We start from the raw sequence: 19639 nt of genomic DNA, 5'->3' as shown, positions 1-19639 counted from the left end.
GACATCTCAGCTCCAGTGCGTTTCGCCTTGCCACGTGGCGCTCCTTCAGCCTCCTGATACCGGGGAAGAGGATGGCTTCCGCATTCCGTGAGACCTGCTCCGGATGTCCGTGACCGGAAACAGAGTGGCGGTGCCCTCTGGGACACGCGAGAGACCCACTGCTCTATTGGTGCGGGTCACGAAGTCACGATCAAGCGTGCTGGCAGCCGGAACAGCTGCGATGACAACACGTTGTCACACGAGGTGGTTATCGCATCGTATACGCACTACTGCGACGGTATCGATTTTCCATGGTTGTCTTAAATAGTTAAGTATTGTCAATCTACTTTATTGTATTAAAAACCATTAATGCGATTTGCTTGACTTGTTGTATAGCTATCCGAGAAAGGAGCATCCTTTAGATACCCTATAAGAGACTAGTGGACAGGACCCCACAATCATGTATGCATAGAAGTGGTGGACAAAAATATCGAAAGACTAAAAACACAACACATTATCATTCCTATCACAGTTTAAGAAAATCGTTGGCATTCAAAACAGCTTCCAGCCGTCTCGGAATAGATAAATGCAGGTCCCGTATGGTTTTCAGAACACTCATAACCATTCTGCGAACAGTGACAAGTTCTGATCACAATGTTAGAGATGGGTAGCGATCATACACCATTCTCTCTGAAGTCGACAACAAACGGTCAATAATGCTGAAATCTTGTGACTGTGTTGGCCAGGGGAAATGCGACAATTCATCTTCGTGCTCACAAAACTAATCCTGAACGATGCGAGCTACGTGAATAGAGGCCCTGTCATCGTGAAACCCTGCATCGATATTGGGGAATGAACAATGTACCATGGGATGGGATCGATCTGCCAAAATGGCCACATAATCCTTAGCGGTAATGCACATTGCAACCATATGGCTCATGGAATACCACGATGCGACTGTTCAGATCATCACCGAACCCCAGCCATGTTTCACTCTTGGAACGTAAATTCGGCCCTAAAATTGAAACATCGCGAAACAATAGTCATGTGCCCAAATGACATCCTTCCTTTGCTTGAGAGTACAGGTTTTACGGCTCCAACACCACGTTTTCCTGTTACGAGCATTTGCATCAATTCAAATGGCTCTGAGCACTATGGGACTTAACTTCTGACGTCATCAGTTCCCTAGAACTTAGAACTACTTAAACCTAACTAACCTAAGGACATCACACACATCCATGCCCGAGGCAGGATTCGACCCTGCGACCGAAGCGGTCGCCCGGTTCCAGACTGAAACGCCTAGAACCACTGAGCCACTCCGGCCGGCCATTTGAATCAGTGATGAGTGGCTTTGGAATTCCATGTCGCCCTGCAGTTCCCTGCTTATGGACCTCCCTTCCTGTTTTTTCATGCTGAGGAAGTTCGCGAGTGTTACGTTTAGTTCTGCAGTGACTTTTGCGGCTCTCGTCCTCTTATTTTCCGTCAAAATGCTCTTCATCTGCAACGATCTCTCCACACATTTGCCGAGCAGGGTAGCCGCGCGGTTTAAGGCCCCCGTCGGAGGTTTGAGTCCTCCCTCAGGCGCGGGTGTGGGTGTTGTCCATAGCGTAAGTTAGTTTAAGTTAGATTAAGTAGTATGTAGGCTTAGGGACCGATGACCTCAGCAGTTTGGTCCCGTAAGACCTTACCACAAATTTCAAAATTTACAACACAATTTTTTCTGTGTTGTGACATAGAGGATGTTTTTCTGCTTTCATTTTATGCGGTATAAATGTTCCTTACAGTGCCTCTTTCAGCACCAAACGCCCGCTAAACCCGCTGGGAAGAACAGGTGATTAGGATTGTGGAAAGTGCCAAATAAGGTGTCGGTCAGGTTCACTCAAAATTGTAATTTATTGTAATTTAATAACACCTTTAAACCAAAACGGCACATAGCCGAACATTTAGAACTAAGAGTTTCAAAAAGGCAATTATTTCACGGTTGAAAGCCTCCAAACAAGAAATCTTAAAGCAACAAGATAAATCTCAGTGGTAAAAACATGCAGTTAAAATTGGAAATAAAATAAAATAGACAAACATAAACAAGATGCAATACAAACGGCTGAAGGCCCACAATAAAATTTTCAAGATTTTAAAATAAATTACCATAATCCTTCAAAGGCAGAAATCCGCAATGTTTTTATTTTTTTTGTTTTTAAGAATAAGGATTTAAGTGGTTGCAGGCCAACAATCGATTTTCCAAAATTCAAAAAATACATAAAGTCCAGTAAAAGCAAGAATTTTTTAAAATCATTGGCTATGATAAATTATAAACATAATTAAACACCGGTGAGGAGGACAATAAAGAAAACGGCACTCAGAACCCTCCAGGGAGGTGGGTCTGCCCTCGTTCACTTACGTGAGACAGGAGGTGAGCCCAACTACACTTGATTCGTCGGATCCCAACCAGGGGACAGCCACGGACCGACCGACAAAACGACTTGCTTGCCACCAATCGGTACATGAGAACTCAAACACAAAAAGTTAAGAACGTGATTAACCACAATGAAATATTTATTAACTGTCAAACTACACACCATGTTGGACAGCGACAACAGGTGAGGAAAGGACGCTGCCTGAAATTACGTTAGTGGCCAGGGCAGATAACCGGAACGCTAACGGCCACAAGGCAGAAGATTCTGCTGGTACACTTGAATTTGAAATACGGTAACATAGTTAACTTCACCCAAAACAAACATTGCCTGAATTTACGTCAGTGGCCAGGGTAGGTAACCAAAACAGTAACGGCCACAAGGCAGAAAATTCCGCTGGTGCACTTGAATTGTAGTCGACCAATATAGTTAATTGCACCGCACATGCCCTCTGCTATTATCACTGAAAACTAATTTTCACATTTTTCAAAATATGTATTATCGACAATTTAAACACAAACACCACCTTGGTTACGGAAGCACCCATCTTGCGAACACCATCTTGTCCACCTGAGATTCACCTAGCTTCGATATAACGCACTCGCAACAACACAGAATACTGATTGTGAGGTCCTGCCCACTCGTCTCTCATAGGGTATCTATGGATGATGCTTTCTCGAATAGCTATACAACAATTCAAGCAAATCACATTAATGGTTTTTATTAGAATAAAGTAGATTGACAATACTTAACTTTGGGTGGCAAGCAACTGGCGACATGCAAGTAATCAAGGTCCTTCACTATATACAGTGACCATGCAAGTGATCGATATGGATCACTAGTAACAGTTCTTCTGGTGCTCTCTTCTAAACCTGGCCTACTCCTGTCAGTCTTCTACTGTCCGCCCGAGGCTGACAGCAGCGGCGCTCACATCCTCTTCGGCTAGAGGGCGCTCCTGTCGTGGTGCGGTCCTTGTCAGCGAACTATTGGCTGATGTCTCTCAGCCTCCTCTGCTCTCGCGTTCTTCATCTTCGTGCCGGCACTTTTCGTTACGCCGGAACACTGATCACACCACGCCTGACACATTGTACAGGTGCCGTTCGGTATCAAATACTACAGTGCAATCTACATCTACATATATAGTCCGCTAGCCACCAAGCGGTGTGTGGCGCAGGGCACAATACACGCCAAGGGCTTATTTTCCCTCCACCCCCCCCCCCCCTGCCCCCTCTGTTCCACTCACGGATCGCGTGAGGGAAAAACGACTGTCTGAACGCCTCAGTACGAGCTCTTATTTCCCTTATCTTTGAATGATGATCATTACGCGATTTGAAAGTTGGTGGTAATAATATATACTCTACATCCTCGGTGAAGATTGGATTTCGGAATTTAGTGAGCAGCCCCTTCTGTTTAGCGCGTCGTCTATCTTCAAGTGTGTCCCACTTCAAACTTTCTGTGAGATTTGTAACGCTCTCGCGATGGCTAAATGTACCAGTCAAGAATCTTGCCGCTCTTCTTTGAACCTTATCAATCTCTTGAATCAGACCCAACTGGTAATGGTCCCATACAGATGAACAATACTCTAAGACTGGACGAACTAACGTATTGTAAGCTATTTCCTTTGTTGAAGGACTGTATCGCTTCAGGATTCTACCAATAAACCGCAATCTAGAGTTCGACTTAACCGTTACTTGTGTAATCTGATCATTCCATTTGAGATCATTTCGAATGGTCACACCCAGATACTTGACTGATGTTACCGCTTCCAAAGACTGATCATTTATTTAGTACTCATACATTAATGGGGATTTTCGCCTTGTTATACTCAGTAGGTTACACTTACTAATATTGAGAGATAACTGCCAGTCATTACACCACGCATTTATTTTCTCCAAATCTTCATTGATTTGTTCACAACTTTCGTGTGATACTACTGTTCTGTAGACTACAGCATCATCGGCAAACAGTCTAAGGCCGCTGTCAATACCATCAGCCGGCCGCGGTGGTCTCGCGGTTAAGGCGCTCAGTCCGGAACCGCGCGATTGCTACGGTCGCAGGTTCGAATCCTGCCTCGGGCATGGATGTGTGTGATGTCCTTAGGTTAGTTAGGTTTAAGTAGTTCTAAGTTCTAGGGGACTGATGACCACAGAAGTTAAGTCCCATAGTGCTCAGAGCCATTTGAACCAACCAATACCATCAACCAGATCGTTTACGTAAATCGTAAAAAGCAGCACACCTGAAGTTACTCTTGTTTCTTTTGAAGTTACGCCGTTCAGGACGACATACTGCTCCCTGTCTATCCAACCGCATATGTCATTGGATATACCGTAAGCGCGCACTTTTTGTAGCAAGCGACAGTGTGGAACTGAGTCGAACGCCTTTCGAAAGTCGAGAAATATGGCATCAACCCTGGAGCAGGTATCTAAAGCCTGTTGCATATCATGCACAAAGAGGGCCAGCTGTGTCTCGCATGACCGCTGTTTCCTAAAACCGTGCTGGTTTCTGCAGATGAGCTTCTCAGAGTCCAGAAATGTCATTATGTTCAGAGTTACTAGCATCTGTATTGATTTTCAAGCATGCACTTCTCGCAATGTTTCCATATTTTTGTCCAATACCTATACACTCAGCTTCCGCAAGCCACTGGGCAACGCATAGTGGAAAGTGTTTCATACCAATATTCTCTATTTTACATCCCGTTGTAATCGTGCATTAAGTGAGGGAAAAGTGTCTACATGCTTCTGCACCTCCCCTACTCTATCTCATTGACATGACTTCGACGCGAGAAATGCGATAATGGCAGCTAAATGGCAGCACAGTCTTCTTCGAGTACAGTTTCACTAAATTCGTGCAACTTGGTGTCGCGACAACTACGTCGTCTTTCCTCCTGGTATTCCCATTTAATTTCCGATGGACTTGGGCAATTGCAGCAACTCAATGCGACACCCCACACGCCCAGAACTGCTACAGAGTTACTCCAGGAACACTCTCCTGAATTTAAACACTTCCACTGGCCACCAGACTCCCCAGATATGAACTTTATTGAGCATACCTGGGATGCCTTGCAACGTACTGTTCAGAAGAGACCTCCACTTACTCTTACGGATTTATGGACAGCCCTGCAGGATTCAGGGTGTCAATTCCCTCTTCTCCGGTTTCAGCTCTAGAGAATGAATGGGCTGCCATTCCTCTGCAGACAATGAAACACCTCATTGAACGTGTACCTGACGAAATTCGTCGTAAAGATGAAGTGTGGATAAACCCAATATTAATGTCCGCTAATAGGTGCCCGCGTACTTTTGATCACATAGCGTATGTCTCAGTTCAGCTTATTAGCTACTGTACGACTTATTGCTTCTACATACATAGCTCATACGATGACTCGTGTCTACATCATCTAGTGTGCTTGACGGAAGCCAGTAATTTAAAAGTGGGCGAAATTTTGGCATACCGAAACTCTGGAACGCCGTCAAGCACTTAGGCTTTTGTTTAAAAGGGAAATGAATGTAGAGGTCTACTCTGGTACATAATACGCTTATTTCTGCTGCGAAACAGTTTTGTACTGTATTAACGAAAACGCTGTTTTATCTAAAATGATTTTTTTTACCTAAAGCTTTATAGAGCATTTATTGGTTTTTATCGGAGATTTTGTTACTTGCTATGTAGTAGGCCTACGAAAGGCTTTGCTGTAGGTAGTTTTATTTCGTTTCTCGTGCTAATGAACTAATTTCTAGACGACTTTTACATGTGAACCGCAGTTTAAACTTTAACAAAGCAGTGGGAATGAAGTTGGCTGATATTGTGTACTGTGTACTTTTGGGGAACAGTGGATGAGGAGTTTGGAAAAGTACAGGAACCAAGATTTCAGTGAAACATTTCCTGAGTACATACGGCGAGGTCATTTTTGTTTATTTATTTATCCTAGAACTGCAGCTCCTCGTTAGACATTGGCAGTGAATATTGATTCGTTGTAATGGAGTTAACGTTTATGAAACAGTCTTATCCAGATGCCAGGATAGCAGAACATGTGTACTCGAGAGATTAAATTTTCATTTAGTAGGATAAACCTCACTGTTCAATTGCACAGCCGTCCGCCGAACTGATTGGGTGTTAGCGTTATCAGCCATTGTAATCATTAGCTGTTCCTCAAATGTATGTGGGAGTAACTACATTGTTGTTCCCTGAGCTCAGAGTTGTTCAAAGCTTCACATTGAAGTGCATTGGAATGTAATGCACCATTCCAAATGGAAACCATATTTCATAAATATTCGTTAATATCTCAAAATGGCTCTGAGCACTATGGGACTTAACATCTGTGGTCATCAGTCCCCTAGAACTTAGAACTACTTAAACCTAACTAACCTAAGGACATCACACACATCCATGCCCGAGGCAGGATTCGAACCTGCGACCGTAGTAGTGTTAATATCTCACTTAGAACTGTTGTTGATTAACACATTTGTCTTTTGTAAACTTTTGTGGAACAAAAATTATCTAAAAAAGTGTGGTAAGTAGGAATTCCGTCCCAACGATTTTTTTCCGTTTGTTAATTCGTTCATATGATAACGTCAGTCTATTTCTCCCTCAAACAAACAGCGCTGCATTTATACCACACAGGGAGCGTATTACTGTTTTATTATTTTTGCACTGGTGTTACTATATTTAACATTTTGACGTCTTTTGTGGACCAACGTAAATTTCATTTATCAAAACTAGACATCTTGAGGGATTGTCCGCGATCGTTACTTGTACAAAACAGACCAAATTCAGTCTTCATATCGTATTTCTTTATTTCCACCGATTTCGGGCCAGCTGCCCATCTTCAGACCATTTGTTACATTTACAGAGTAACCTTTGAATAACGGAACTTTCAGATCGACAAATGGCCCTAAACCAGTCATGTGGAAATAAAGAAAAACAATCTGGAGACTGACTGTAGAAAGTTTTGTAAATTTCAGTTTTTTAGATCGGATTGCATGACGCTGTTGTATAGATGTGGTAGATATAGGACTCCTGCACGGGGCTGAAACAATGCAGCCTCGCCAGTCACAGTACGTAATTGTTACAGACGACGTTTGCTGCTGGTCCAAAATGATGAAATGTCACATGTGCCAATGGACTGCACTTTCTTAGATAACTGATACTGAAAACAATGAAACGCACGAGCGTTCGTCGGTAGTGCGCCAGGCAGATGCGTATGCTGGCTGTCCACCTAGCAATTTGCTTCCCTCAAGAAGATTTTGGTACACTACGTGAGTTTTGTAGGACCTTTTTCAAGACGTAGAAATAGCATATGGATACTTACCCTACCATTTTGCAGTGCGATTGCCTAGTTGAGACAAAGAGCTCGACTTGGGTTCTCGATTCGAGAAGAAATGCATAAAGTTCCCAGCTTTGTGACCCAACATTGACCCAACATCGGTATCATGCACCAGATCAGGCTCTAATACCAAATAATTCATCACTTTGTAAGGTTCCTGCTAGGTTCTGGGAAACAAATTATCTACGAAAGAGAGACTGGGTATGTCCTGAATCATGCCCTCCCAAAGATAATGTTCAAACCCATGAATTAAACTAGAAACGGAATCTGACTGCAGAGAATTGTAGAATATTACCTAAGCAGGGATCAATTATTTCTTACAACGATTTACAAAAGGCTTAGCAAAAGGAAACTGAATTTATGTGAAACTGAGTAACAGTAACACAAGATCTCACCACACATGAAAACATGTATGGCTTAGAGACAAGCGCAGTGCGATGGGCATGTGGGCCTAGTTTGTTACGATAGTTCATAATTGTATCAAATAACTACACTTTATATAGAATACGGGACTGCCACTCTGCCAACTGTATCATCAACAACACCTACCTTTTCTGTTGAAAACCATGGATAGAAACACAAAGTTTAATATTCACAGTGCTTTACCCTACTTCCGGTATTAATTGCGGTGAGAAATCGATAAAAATTCTAACTAATTGGTAAATACAAGTGGTACGTTTCGCATCGAATGATCGTTCATTGGCTGCTGAGTGCAAGTCAAACTCGTATAAACAGGAAAGTGATTGACATGGAAAAACTGATTTGAATATAAATGCGTATACACTAGTGGCCATTAAAATTGCTACACCAAGAAGAAATGCAGATGATAAGCGGGTATTCATTGGACAAATTTATTATCCTAGAACTAACATGTGATTACATTTTCACGCAATTTGGGTGCATAGATCCTGAGAAATCAGTACCCAGAACAACCACCTCTGGCCGTAATAACGGCCTTGATACGCCCGGCCATTGAGTCAAACAGAGCTTGGATGGCGCGTACAGGTACAGCTGCCCATGCAGCTTTAACACGATACCACAGTTCATCAAGAGTAGTGACTGGCGTATTGTGACGAGCCAGTTGCTCGGTCACCATCGATCAGACGTTTTCAGTTCGTGAGAGATCTGGAGAATGTGCTGGCTAGGGCAGCAGTCGAACATTTTCTGTCTCCAGTAAAGCCCGTACATGACCTGCAACAAGCGGTCGTGCATTATCCTGCTGAAACGGAGGGTTTCACAGGGATCGAATGAAGGGTAGAGCCACGGGTCGTAACATATCTGAAATGTAACTTCCACTGTTCAAAGTGCCGTCAATGCGAACAATAGGTGACCTAACCAATGCCACCCCATACCATCACGCCGGGTGATACGCCAGTATGGCGATGACAAATACACGCTTCCAATGTGCGTTCACCGTGATGTCGCCAAATGCGGATGCAACCATCATGATACTGTAAACAGAACCTGGATTCATCGGAAAAAAATGACGTTTTGCCATTCGTGCACCCAGGTTCGTCGTTGAATATACCATCGCAGGGGTTCCTGTCTGTAATGCAGCGTCAAGGGTAACAGCAGCCATGGCCTCCGAGCTGATAGTCCATGCTGCTGCAAACGTTGTCGAACTGTTCGTGCAAATGGTTGTTGTCTTGTAAACGTCCCCATCTGTTGACTCAGGGATCGAGACGTGGCTGCACGATCCGTTACAGCCATGCGGATAAGATGCCTGTCATCTCGACTGCTAGTGATACGAGGCCGTTGGGACTCTGCACGGCGTTCCGTATTACCCTCCTGAACCCACCGATTGCATACTCTGCTAAAAGTCATTGGATCTCGACCAACGCGAGCAGCAATGTCGCGATATGATTGACCGCAATCGGGATAGTCTACAATCTGACCTTTATCAAAGTCGGAAACGTGATGGTACGCATTTCTCCTCCTTACACGAGGCATCACAACAACGTTTCACCAGGCAACGCCGGTCAACTGCTGTTTGTGTATGAGAAATCGGTTGGAAACTTTCCTCATGTCAGCACATTGTAGGTGTCGCCACCGGCGCCAACCTTGTGTGATTGCTCTGAAAAGCTAATCATTTGCATATCACAGCATCTTCTTCCTGTCGGTTAAATTTCGCGTCTGTAGCACGTCATCTTCGTGTTGTAGCAATTTTAATGGCCAGTAGGGTAGTTGTCTCCAAGAGTAGTTAAGCCACGCTAACAAACGTGTAACATTAATGTTCAGAAACCAAGAGGCACACAGCGTTGCAAAACATGAGAAAATCGAAGAAAAATCTAAATGAGTCCTGAAGCTTTGACAAAGGTTCATTGATAGAGAGTATGAAGAGATTTAATGTTCTACCGTTCGGATGAATTAAAAACGGATTATGTACCAAGTACCGAAACCTAGTGTCCTCACAAAAGCACAAAGAACAGAACGCCACTTGGGAGACACGATTACAAGCCACAAAAGCGTCAGTGAAATTGTCTACCTTAAATTTTGTAATTACACATGAACTACACGATTTCCGCAAACGAATAGGTAACTCACACGACAAACGCGCTCGTGCTGCACACCGTCATAGTATGATGGCCACTTTTTTCATGATCCGATCGGTTGCGAAATAGAAACCACGGTGAAACACAAAAATGTTGCATTCGCACCATTAGCTAGACCTTCCAGATACTTCTCTACATAGTCACAGCTGCGACTTAAGTTACTCTTTTGTCGTACCGCGGTACCATCTTTTCTATACCATCGACAAAGAAGGCAGCCGCCTCTGCTTTCCACCAATTCTCTACTCTGGTCCGCAGCTCGTTGTCTGTGCCAAAATGCTGTCCTCATAGCCAGTGGTTCATGTGAGCGAAGCAATGAAAATCACAGGTAGCCAAGTCCGAGCTGTATAGTGTGTGATGAAACACTCCACATCGAAAGCGCTGCAGGAGCGTCTTCGTGCAGTTGCAGTGTGTGGCCAAGCATTGTCGTGGAGAAGGACAAAGGGCGATAATATTCCTCTTCTCTTGTTCTGAATTTCCCTCCGTACGCAACTCTTTCGAATCGCCTGATTCACACGCTGAACAAGATCATTGATTGACACTCGCTTCCTTCCATGAACGTATGCACGTACTGCTTCAAAAGTCCTGCTGACATGCATGACAGTTACGTCACATGGGCTGCATGAGATAAGGTGGAATCCGTAAGCATGAAGAAATCGAATAACAGCACACGCTTCACACTTGGTGGGTGACTGTTTGTTCATACAGTACTAGAGACACTGCGCAACACATCTGCGCCCAGCTACAACGGGTTTTCACTGTGTCTGTAAATTCGCAGCCTCTCGTATCTTGTGGGGAAAAAAGTAGCCTTGGTACGTCTTACCACACTGCAAAGTTCCAAACAGATAACTATTCGATGAGACTGTAAAACAATACCATCCGCCACGCTCGTCAGAACGCAGAGTTCCACCTCAAGCCTACGACCCAAAATTCGTAGCGAAGCAATGTGAGCTCATAGGTCAGTCCAGACGGAACTCAAAGAATACTTCCTGAACATCTCGTAAACAGAACCCAAAGAGCAACTATGCTTTTCACAATCGATAATTAGGTACAGAATTGTACACTGAAGACCCAAAGAAACTACTACACGTACCTAATATCGTGTAGGGCCCCCGCGAGCACGCGGAAGTGCCGCAACACGACGTGGCATGGACTCGACTAATGTCTGAAGTAGTGCTGTAGGCAACTGACACCATGAATCCTGCAGGGATGTCCATAAATTCGTAAGATACGAGGGGTGTAGATCTCTTCAGAACAGCACGTTGCAAGGCATCCCAGTAACGCTCAATAATGTTAATGTCTGGGAAGTTTGGTGGTCAGCGGAAGTGTTTAAACTCTTCTGAGTGTTCCTGGAGCCACTCTGTTGCAATTCTGGACTTGTGGGGTGTCGCATTGTTCTGCTGGAATTGCCCAAGTCGGTCGGAATGTACAATGGACATGAATGGATGCAGGTGATCCGACAGGATGCTTACGTACGCGTCACCACGTATCTAGACTATCGGGGGTCCCATATCACTTCAAATGCACACGCCCCATACCATTACAAAGCCTCCACCAACTTGTGCAGTCCCTTGTTGACTTGCAGGGTCCATGGATTCATGAGGTTGTCTCCATACCCTTACCAGTCCATCCGCTCGATACAATTTGAAATGAGAGTCGTCCGATCAGGCAACATGTTTCCAGTCATCAACAGTCCAATGTCAGTGTTGGCGGGTCCAGGCTATGGGTAACTTCTTCTCGTGCAGTCATCACGGCTCCGAAAGCCCATATCGATGATGTTTCGTTCAATGGTTCGCACGCTGACACGTCTTGATGGCACAGGATTGAAATCTGCAGCAATTATCGGAAGGGTTGCACTTCTGTCATGCTGAACGATTCTCTTCAGTCGTCGTTGGTCCCGTTCTTGCAGGATCTTTTCCGGAAGCAGCGATGTCGGAGATTTTATGTTTTACCGGATTGCTGATATTCACGGTACACTCGTGAAATGGTCGTACGGGAAAATCCCCACTTCATCGCTATCTTGGAGACGCTGTGTAGCTTCGCTCGTGCGTCGACTATAATACGTTGTTAAAACTGTTGATAACCTGTCACTGTAGCAGCAGTAACCGATCAACACTGGTTGTCTTATATAGGCGTTCCGACCGCAGTGCCCATTTTTCCCTGATTACATGTCTGTGTAAGCGTGCCTATACCAGTTTCTTTGGCGCTTCAGTGTATATTTGCAGAAGACAAGCGTTAACTAATATAACGAAATACAAGTAAGTGAACACTGAAACTGGCAGATTAAGTAGTGAAAGGTGCGAATGTAACAGCCAGCTTTCAACTTCTTCATAAAAATAACTGTCAGATGTTATGAAATGTTTTGGTTTTGGTCCTAGTTCGATCATTTTCTCTTAAACACAGGTTTTTATAATCACTTCTGCTAAGCGACAGGTTCGTCACCAGGCGCTGTTCGCGAAGTACGTGACATGGTTACGTTGGCCATCACGTCTGTGTTACACGTACGTTGAAAGAATACTTCTACGTTAGACAGAATGGAAAATATATATATATTTGTTTTTTCAATGAGGAAGCATTCCTTTAGTTTAGTGCGACAAAAATAAAGAAAGCATATGAAAATCCAATTACCAATTTAATCAGCCAGTGGTCATCAGACTGTAGATAAATAAACAAAGGAAATAGTGTGACACGTAGTGGGACCTATAACATCTACCAAGTACATATCTAAGCAATAATAAAACATCTGTATGACTTGGCCGTTGAAAGAATTCAACAGCAGTTGAAAATCTGCGATCGGACCGGGACTCGAACACAGTGTCTCCTTTTCTCACGGACGTCGCTTTGACCGCCCTTGTCGTATGGATACGCTTCACGACCGCCTCAGATTCCCATTTTCTGCTCGCCTCTGATGTTATGACTCCATTCACCGTTGTTGTTACACTTGACGTTTGACCCCGTGGTGAGCAGCACTTCGGAATTTGAGTCGGACGGGGAGCTTGTTCAGATGGGAGGCGGTCAATATGACCATTCGCGAAAAGCGGAAAATCTGGTTTTGAGTCCCGGTCCGGTCAAAAATGTTTCAGGTGCAGTTGTTGAATTATTTCAGAGACCGTGTCCGAAAAATCGCCCATATAATTTAATAATAAAACTAGAGTAAAGTCTATACGTATTACTAAATCAAATTCCCCATCTCGTTTTTCCGTCTGTATATGACAGCCAGTCTCAGGAACTGCAGTAGCGATTTTGATACGGTTTTCACGAATAGACTGATTCACGAGGAATGTTTGTGTGTACTATTTATTACAGCCATACCAGACAAGTCATCAGGCAGCATATACTTAGCACTACACGTGTGAAGCCTAGTCAGGTCGTTAGTTATTTCTAAATGCACATGCAGCAAGCGGTGACGTAAGATTTCCGTTGCGTTATCAACATAAGGATAGGAAACGGAAGGTACACATCAAGACTCTATTGGTTGACTGTAATTCTTCGTATCCAAACACGTCTACATGCGCGAAAGGAATAGCCACTTCGGCAGGTTTTACAGTTACATGCTTTAGAGTAATACGACAATTTTTATGCAAAAATTAAAAATTTTAAAATAGATTTTAATATTTCAGTATTTTTAAGAGGGGAGGAGGGAAAGGGCAGTGTTTCATACACCCATCACGATATAGTTATGACAAACAGGTAAATTATAGGGTAGGAGTAATAATTAGGCATTCTGAAAGAGAAGAAAGAGATTGAAATACACTATCTGATCAAAAGTGTCTACAAACCTATTGGTGGACATTAAAATCGGGTGTGTCCACTCTTCGCTTTTATGAGAGCTTCAACTCTTTTGGGCACACCTACAGTGAGGTGTCTGATTTTCTGTGGAGGAATGGCAGACCATACCTGCTCAAGAGGCGGAAACAGGCAAGATAGCGATTTTAGCGCCGGGGATCGGGAGAGATTTCAACGTTCTAACCCATCCAAAAGGTGATCCACTGGATTCAGGCAAGGACTCTGGGCAGACCAGTCAATTTCAGAAATGTTATTGTCTACAAACCATTGGATCACAGATGCCGCTTTATGACAGAATGCACTGTCATTCCGATACAATCATTCGCCAAAGCCAAACTGTTCTATCAGTTTGCCCCAGAGCACAGCGCAGTTCATCAGTCTAAATCGCTTCCCGTCTTCCACTGCCCAGCTGCGTCGCTCTTCACTCGACTTCAAGCATCATTTAGCATTCACTACAGAAACTTGTGGCTTACGAGGACCTGCTCTACCACTGTGCCCCTTTCTCGTTAACTGTCTATGCACAGTCACTGTGAAAGCTGCACTGCTCGTAGCACTTTGGAACTCGCGAATGCCTCCTTACGCTGATTTCAGGCGATTTTTTAAAACTGCCCTCAGCAGTGCTCGACGTTCCCTATCCGTCAATACATGAGGCCAGTCTGGTCTCGGTTTAGCTGTGGTTGTTTCTTCGCAGTCACATCAACAACGGTAGAGTTGGGCAGCTATGGAAGACTTGAAATGCCCCCAATGGATCTGTTACACAGGTGACATTAAATGACTAATCCACGTTCGAAGTCATTAAGCATTCCTGACTGACCCATTCTGCTGCAGCTGTTATTCTACTGACAACACAATATTCCCCGCCTCCTTTTATGGTGGTGGCCTCTCGTGACATTTAGTGGCCAATTCCGCATTACAGAGAGATGTGCGCATATTTTTTGAGCCGTGGTAAAATTTGCTGTTTTGAAGACTACGCCGCAGCGCGTAGTGTAGTGTAAAGCAGTCGCCCTTCGTTTCTGGCGGTGGCGCCGCTGTGGCAACCGCAGCTTTGGTGTCTCCCTCTGATGGGAAAAGGGAAAAGTTGCCTGTTCACGTGCATTTAAGGGGCGCTATGAGCTCGGCAGTTGGTCAGTTGGTGAGCCGGGTCAGTGTGGGGCAGTCAGTGCCTGTCTGTCGTCCGGAGTGCTAGTATGTGTTAGGCCGCCAGTCTGCTCGAGTTTGTTCAGGCAATGGTCATTTGGCGGTTGGATCGATGGGTTGGTCGGTCGCGCACTGAGACACAAGATGACTCGTCCGTCTTGAGCGTCGGCGCATGTGAGGGCGCCACGTCAGTCCAGTGGGCCGCGCCGTATAGGGAGGGGTAGTGGCTTCGCGGTCGACACGAGAGCAACACGACACCGGTCTGGCCGGCGCGAGCTGCAGCGCCCTGAGACGGGAGATCGGTGCGCCTTCCTGCGTCCGTGGGGGCAGCTGGCAGCGGACGGTTCGGGAGAGCGTTTTGGGGGTGCTGCGCCAGGTCTGCGCCAGACATCGCAGTTTATTAGAAGTTAAGTGATTCGTGATATGTTGTTTCATTCGCTTGTTAAATTCTACTTCTTTTCTTGGTCAATCTCTCGTCCCCAGCTTGCTCGTCTGTCTCTCGTCCGCATTTGTTAGGCAGTTAGTGTCTGTCTGTCTGTCTGTCTGTCTGTCGGTCGGTCTGCCGTACGTTAATAGCTGCCTCTGTCATGGTTGTCCGATTCGGTGTTAACAAATTTATTGCTTGAAGTGTAACGGCCGAATTCCTGAAATATGTTTTTATCTTGCCTATCATCTTCCGAGCCGGTATATGTGTAATGTAGAGCTTGTTGTACACTTTATGTAAGTCTGAATTTCATGGGTTTTATTTAAATAGTCATTTTTATGAAGTTGCCACCGTTCCACCGTAAGAGTCCGTTTAAAAACAATTTGCACTTCCGGTGGCAAATAATTTCTTAGTATGAGTGTTTGTACCATTTCCATCCCTCTTACGGCGTGCATAGTTAAAGTGTTTGTGTGAGTTGTTAAAATTTTTAGTTTAAGGGGGATAGGACGTCAAACGGGCCGACTTGGAACAGGAGAGGCATCACAGGACATTTTAATTTCCAGTGGCTATACTTTTACAAATAAATTCATAAAACTTTGTCAGCATCGCCACGAAGAATTCAGTATTCACACTGATTGCAGTGGAGCCGGCCGGAATGGTCGTGCGGTTCTAGGCGCTACAGTCTGGAACCGAGCGACCGCTACGGTCGCAGGTTCGAATCCTGCCTCGGGCATGGATGTGTGTGATGTCCTTAGGTTAGTTAGGTTTAATTAGTTCTAAGTTCTAGGCGACTGATGACCTCAGAAGTTAAGTCGCATAGTGCTCAGAGCCATTTGAACCATTTGATTGCAGTGGAAATTCGAAGACATAACAAAATAATTTTTTTACGTGTGAAATTTCATCATTTTTTCACTTACTGATGGCTGCATTTGTTGCTATAGGTACACTTTATTCATAAGTTACAGAGATTCTTCGATGAATTTTGCACAGCATACATACCATACCTACAGGTGTATGAAACTCTATAATTTATTTAATTTATAAAAAAACTAACGATCTGTTGTATTTTAAACTTCATGTTTAGAAAAAAACAAAATTTTGTAGTTAATTACCTCAATTTTTACCACAGTTTTTAAAAGATTTGGAAAATTCTACAGTTTCATACACCTTTAAGTATGGTTTGTGTACTGTGCAAAATTCATCGAACCATCTCTCTTACTTATGAAGAAAAGTGTACCTATAGCAACAAATGCTGCCATTAGTAAGTGAAAAGAATGATGACATTTTACATGTAAAAAAAATTACTTCGTTATGTTTTCGAACTTCCACTGCTATGAGTGTGAATTTTGAATCCTTCCTGGTCATGCTGACAAAGTTTAATGAATTTATTTGTAAAAGTATAGACAGTGGAAATTAAAATGCCCTGTGGTGCCTCTCCTGCTCCAAGTCGGCTCGTTTGACGTCCTACCCCCCCCCCCCCCCCTTAAAGTAACCTGGTGTGTTGCAGATTTGCATCAGTGTAGTCTTTCAGTGGTTGTTGTGAGCGGTCGTGACTACGGCCGTGTTGAAAGGGAGCGGCAAGCATCTCAGTCCGAAGGCTCATACTGTCAATATTGTTCTTTCTGCCTCTAGACTTGATATTTCGAGGGAGCTTTTCTCCTTATAAATTTTAAATCTGTTTTTGAGAAGGTTTTTATGAATAAAATTCCCGTTTGTTAAAGGTAATTTCATTTTCATCAGTTACTCCCTGGCAACTACCTCCACGCTCACCTAGTGTGGTTAAATGTGTTAATGTTCTTGATGAATCGCTAGTAAATAAAGTAAATTCTTTAAGAAAAGATTTTGAAAGTAAATTCACGGTTCACTTTCGATCATATGGCGTACATACAGTAAATAATCGAGGACGTCGGTTGTAGATGCTACACTGAAACGAAGAGACGATTTATGTCGGTCCGCATCAAGCCAGTCAGAATACTAAAAGAGGTTCTCACCCGAAGTAGCTGAAGTATCGGACGAAGCAGCGGCCGAAGAACATCATGAAGCCCTCGACGGTGGCGCCGTTGCCGACGACCTGGGCACAGGCGGACGCCAGGTCCCCGATGAGGCTGTCCGGGTAGAGGTGGTGCGTGTTGAACACCCGGAAGCGGCAGCCCGCCACCTCGCAGGCCTGCTCCCACACCGACTCCCCGTACTCGCTCTGCAACACCACGCCACACCATGCCATGAGTATGTACACTTGTCAAAATTATCTACACACGTGGCCGGACGCAGTTACGATGAGGCTGAAAAGAAAGATGATCATTGGAAAAAAATCGCAACACCAAAACATAATTGATACGTCGTGGTATGGGAAAACTTAACCAAAACGTAAGGGAAGCAGAGCTCAAAGGCTGCAAGGAGTAAAAGCGTAGACCCAATGAGGTCACAGTTTCAAACACACACACACACACATTACAGTTACAAACACACACACATTATATATATATATATATATATATATATATATATATATATATATATATATATATATATTGTGGTGTGCGTACTGTAAGACCTTCAGTACTCACACCATCAGATTATTTGACTTGTCGCTCTAACGAAGTAGGCGAGTGTCAGCAATATGTCTTGTCGTCTTATTGTGGCGTGTTTATCTTCTGCCATTAGGTCAGACGATAGAAATGCCACTTCCACGCTTAGAGTAGCAGATTGACAGTGACCAACTTTAAACAGAACTTGACTAATTTTCACACGCATTTATTAAAATAATAACAAGCATAAAAATTACTTAACTTGGTTCTGGATGCTATTTACAATTGACAATCTGAAGTTCCTTTGGTATTGGTACGTTAATCTCATTCTCACATATATCTCTGATACTGGACAAAAGTGTCTATACATTTATCTTCATGGCTATGTACAGGAATATGGTAATCTTATCAGGCGCAGACTGAAACTTGACTGTAGACTGGTACAGACAACTGCAGACTAGTACAGACTGATGCAGACTGCCTAATCGGAGGTCTGTACACTCGTTATAATACCTCGTGCGTTCATGTATCACTGCGCGAGTGTGATCCGTGAGGAGAAAAGGTTCTACGTTAGCAGCAATCTCATTGGCTGTGTTACATATTAATACACGGATCGGCGGAAGCAGACTTTGGTCCGTGTCTATGGCAGTGCCATCTCGTAGTGCGGAGATGGACGAGCGCTGCGCCTGTGCTGTTGTGCTTAGCGGGGCGCGCTCTAGTGGGAAAGTTGTGTACGCGCTGACTACACAGAACTATGTACACAACATATACATATCACAAAACACAATAAAAAAATTTAAACTCCAGGCCTGAAGGGCCGCTGAACATTCACAACTGTAATGTCAGAATGACAACATTAAGATTCAACATAAGGAGATAATCACAGTCTGAAGGACCCAACACTTTTGATTAATTATTGACCAATACAATAAGTTACTGAAAGGAATGACTTTAATCATTTGGCCAGAAGGGCCAATCAAATATAACCACAAATGCTGTTTTGATAATGCTACAAGAATACACACCCAACAGTTAATTTACTTCGTCCAAAGGAGCAGTAAAGACCAAAAGACAAATTCATATACCAAAGGTTTTTTTTTTTTAATGAAACAAGCTAACAAGATAAAATAAATAACCAAAAAGGGGTAGTGACGTCGTCACTAGGCCTGAAGGGCCTGAATATCAGTAGTAATAAATATTTGAGAATGGTTGAAGTTAGCGAGTTAGCACTTAAAACCAGCCCATGCTCCTCACTACTAGGAAAAACTTATAATCAGCTGTGGTAGGACTGCCTGCTTTAGCAATATGGCACAGACCAGCAGAACAACTAGAAACTTCACCAACGTGTCGAATCGTCCACATAGGGCATGACAGCAACTCTCTATGACACGCAAAATAAAAATTACTAAACACTGAAACACATGGTTCAAAGTATAACGCCTATCTACGCAGGAACTCTTAATGACGCCCACTGGCCTTCGTAAATCTTCGACTTAGTAAATGTGACG

At 43.8% G+C, this 19639-nt stretch overlaps 1 protein-coding gene across 1 annotated transcript in view; it reads right to left on the bottom strand.

Moving 5' to 3' along the window:
- LOC126480899 (soluble guanylate cyclase 89Db-like) overlaps positions 1 to 19639 on the bottom strand; it is a 464947-nt gene that overhangs the window by 208873 nt on the left and 236435 nt on the right. The window contains exon 2 of the mRNA XM_050104296.1: positions 17595 to 17800. Coding sequence (XP_049960253.1) covers positions 17595 to 17800 — 206 coding nt within the window. The remainder of the gene's footprint in view (positions 1 to 17594; positions 17801 to 19639) is intronic.

This window comes from Schistocerca serialis, chromosome 5 (genome assembly GCF_023864345.2).
Source record: "Schistocerca serialis cubense isolate TAMUIC-IGC-003099 chromosome 5, iqSchSeri2.2, whole genome shotgun sequence".
NCBI classification, from domain to species: domain Eukaryota; kingdom Metazoa; phylum Arthropoda; class Insecta; order Orthoptera; family Acrididae; genus Schistocerca; species Schistocerca serialis.
Note: the sequence above shows the minus strand (reverse complement) of the source record. Positions and strands in the feature narration are given on the sequence as shown.